The sequence below is a fragment of the Antrostomus carolinensis genome, unplaced genomic scaffold (genome assembly GCF_000700745.2).
Source record: "Antrostomus carolinensis isolate BGI_N321 unplaced genomic scaffold, ASM70074v2 scaffold11207, whole genome shotgun sequence".
Classification (NCBI taxonomy): Eukaryota; Metazoa; Chordata; class Aves; order Caprimulgiformes; family Caprimulgidae; genus Antrostomus; species Antrostomus carolinensis.
In genome coordinates this window covers 7,629-9,111 of record NW_010325416.1, presented here as the reverse complement: position 1 = coordinate 9,111, position 1,483 = coordinate 7,629, and the positions used below count along the sequence as shown (strand labels likewise).

General features: G+C 55.0%; 1 protein-coding gene across 1 annotated transcript in view; it reads right to left on the bottom strand.

The window, feature by feature from the left end:
- Positions 1–1,483, bottom strand: part of IGSF21 (immunoglobin superfamily member 21) — a gene marked incomplete at its 5' end in the record, with an annotated part of 8,695 nt that overhangs the window by 1,170 nt on the left and 6,042 nt on the right. Inside the window, one exon of the mRNA XM_029085768.1 lies at positions 1,218–1,483. This exon is cut by the window's right edge and continues 4 nt beyond it. Within this exon, the coding sequence (XP_028941601.1) occupies positions 1,218–1,483 (266 nt within the window). The remainder of the gene's footprint in view (positions 1–1,217) is intronic.

Below are 1,483 nucleotides of genomic sequence, written 5' to 3'. Positions count from 1 at the left end.
ACGGTGTGTGCCAGCTGGGAGGGGGGCTGCTGGCTGGGTGATTGATGGACAGGCTGACAGATGTCCAAATGATTGATAGACAGGTAGGCAAGGACCCCGCAGGCAGATGAACAGGAAGACTGTGGGATTGATAGATGACTGTAATGGGATGCGTTGACGGTGAAGGACACATTTCCTAATCAAGCCACTCTCTGCTCAGAAACAGGGGTCAAGAGGAATCAGGTTGGGTTGAAGCCATGGAGATGGGCATCTCAGAAAAGCATTCCCAGGACAAGGTGGTACTGGTGAGTCATGCACACATGGTGTTAGCAGGGGAGATGGCCACAAAGGCAATGCCAAGGAGAGCCATGTAACGAGGATGGGACCCGTTTTCCCACGCCAGACTTGGGGTTCATCATTTTGCAGTGAGCCAAGTGCCCTAATAGGCCAGGAGCAAAGTCCAGTCTTCTTCACTCAGCCTGAGGGGAGGAAAGCTGGAGCAGCCTGCCCAGGAGGGTGCCCCAAAGCAGGGGCAACCCCAGTGGAATGCTCAGCCTCTTCTGATGAGGAACCAGAAGGTAGGGGAGGCTCAGCCTTGCCTGGAGGCTAGTTGACCAGCCAAGGTGGGGCAGAAGTGAGGGGCCCCACTAACTACTCTGTTCACTGGCTCCCACGGTCACTTGCTCTTCTAGGGTTCTAGACATGCTACACTGGCCTTAATCCCACCACTTTATCACAGCTGGGGGTCTCATCAGCCCCACAGGCTGCCCCTATGCAGGGGTTAACCTGGCTCCCCACCAGCAATCCCCACTGGGATGAGTTGGGTGGTGATGGCCAACAAGGATGATGGTATGTCCTCAGGTCTCCTGGGACCAAGTATAGATGGATGGAAGTGATGTCACTATGGGATGAAGGTATGTGTCCCCCTGCCCCAACATGACATCAGTCCAGATGAGCTCCTCCATCCCATCTCCCTACAACACACAGCAAACCCCTTCTCTTGCCTGATAGAACCCCCAAAACCTTCAAGTCTACTTTTGTGGAGCCCTGGCATCGCTACCTCCTATCATCATGCAACCCTACATGGGTGCCAGAAAACCCCCAAAGGAAAAGGTACAAAAAATAAAAATGTGCAAAAAATGCAAAAAGTGAAGAAAAAAAGGAAAAAAAAAGTGCAAAAAAAATGCAAAAAAATTCCAAGAAACCCCCCAAGCCAACCACGATGGCCACGCTTACCAAGCGTCACCTCGGACTGCATGGGCATGGAGAGCGCCGGGTGCTTCACCTCACAGCTGAAGAGCGCCTCGTTGTCGATTTGGGGGTTCAGGGTCCAGGTGAGGGTGGCCCGCGCCTCCACCGTCCCGTCGCTGACGGGCGCGTGCGTGTGACGGAAATAGTAGATGGGCTCCGCCACGTGCACCCACCGCGGGAATTCCCGGCTCACCACCGTTTCGGGGATGGTTTCGGTGACGGGATCTCGCTCGGCTGCCAGCCCCCGTGGGGG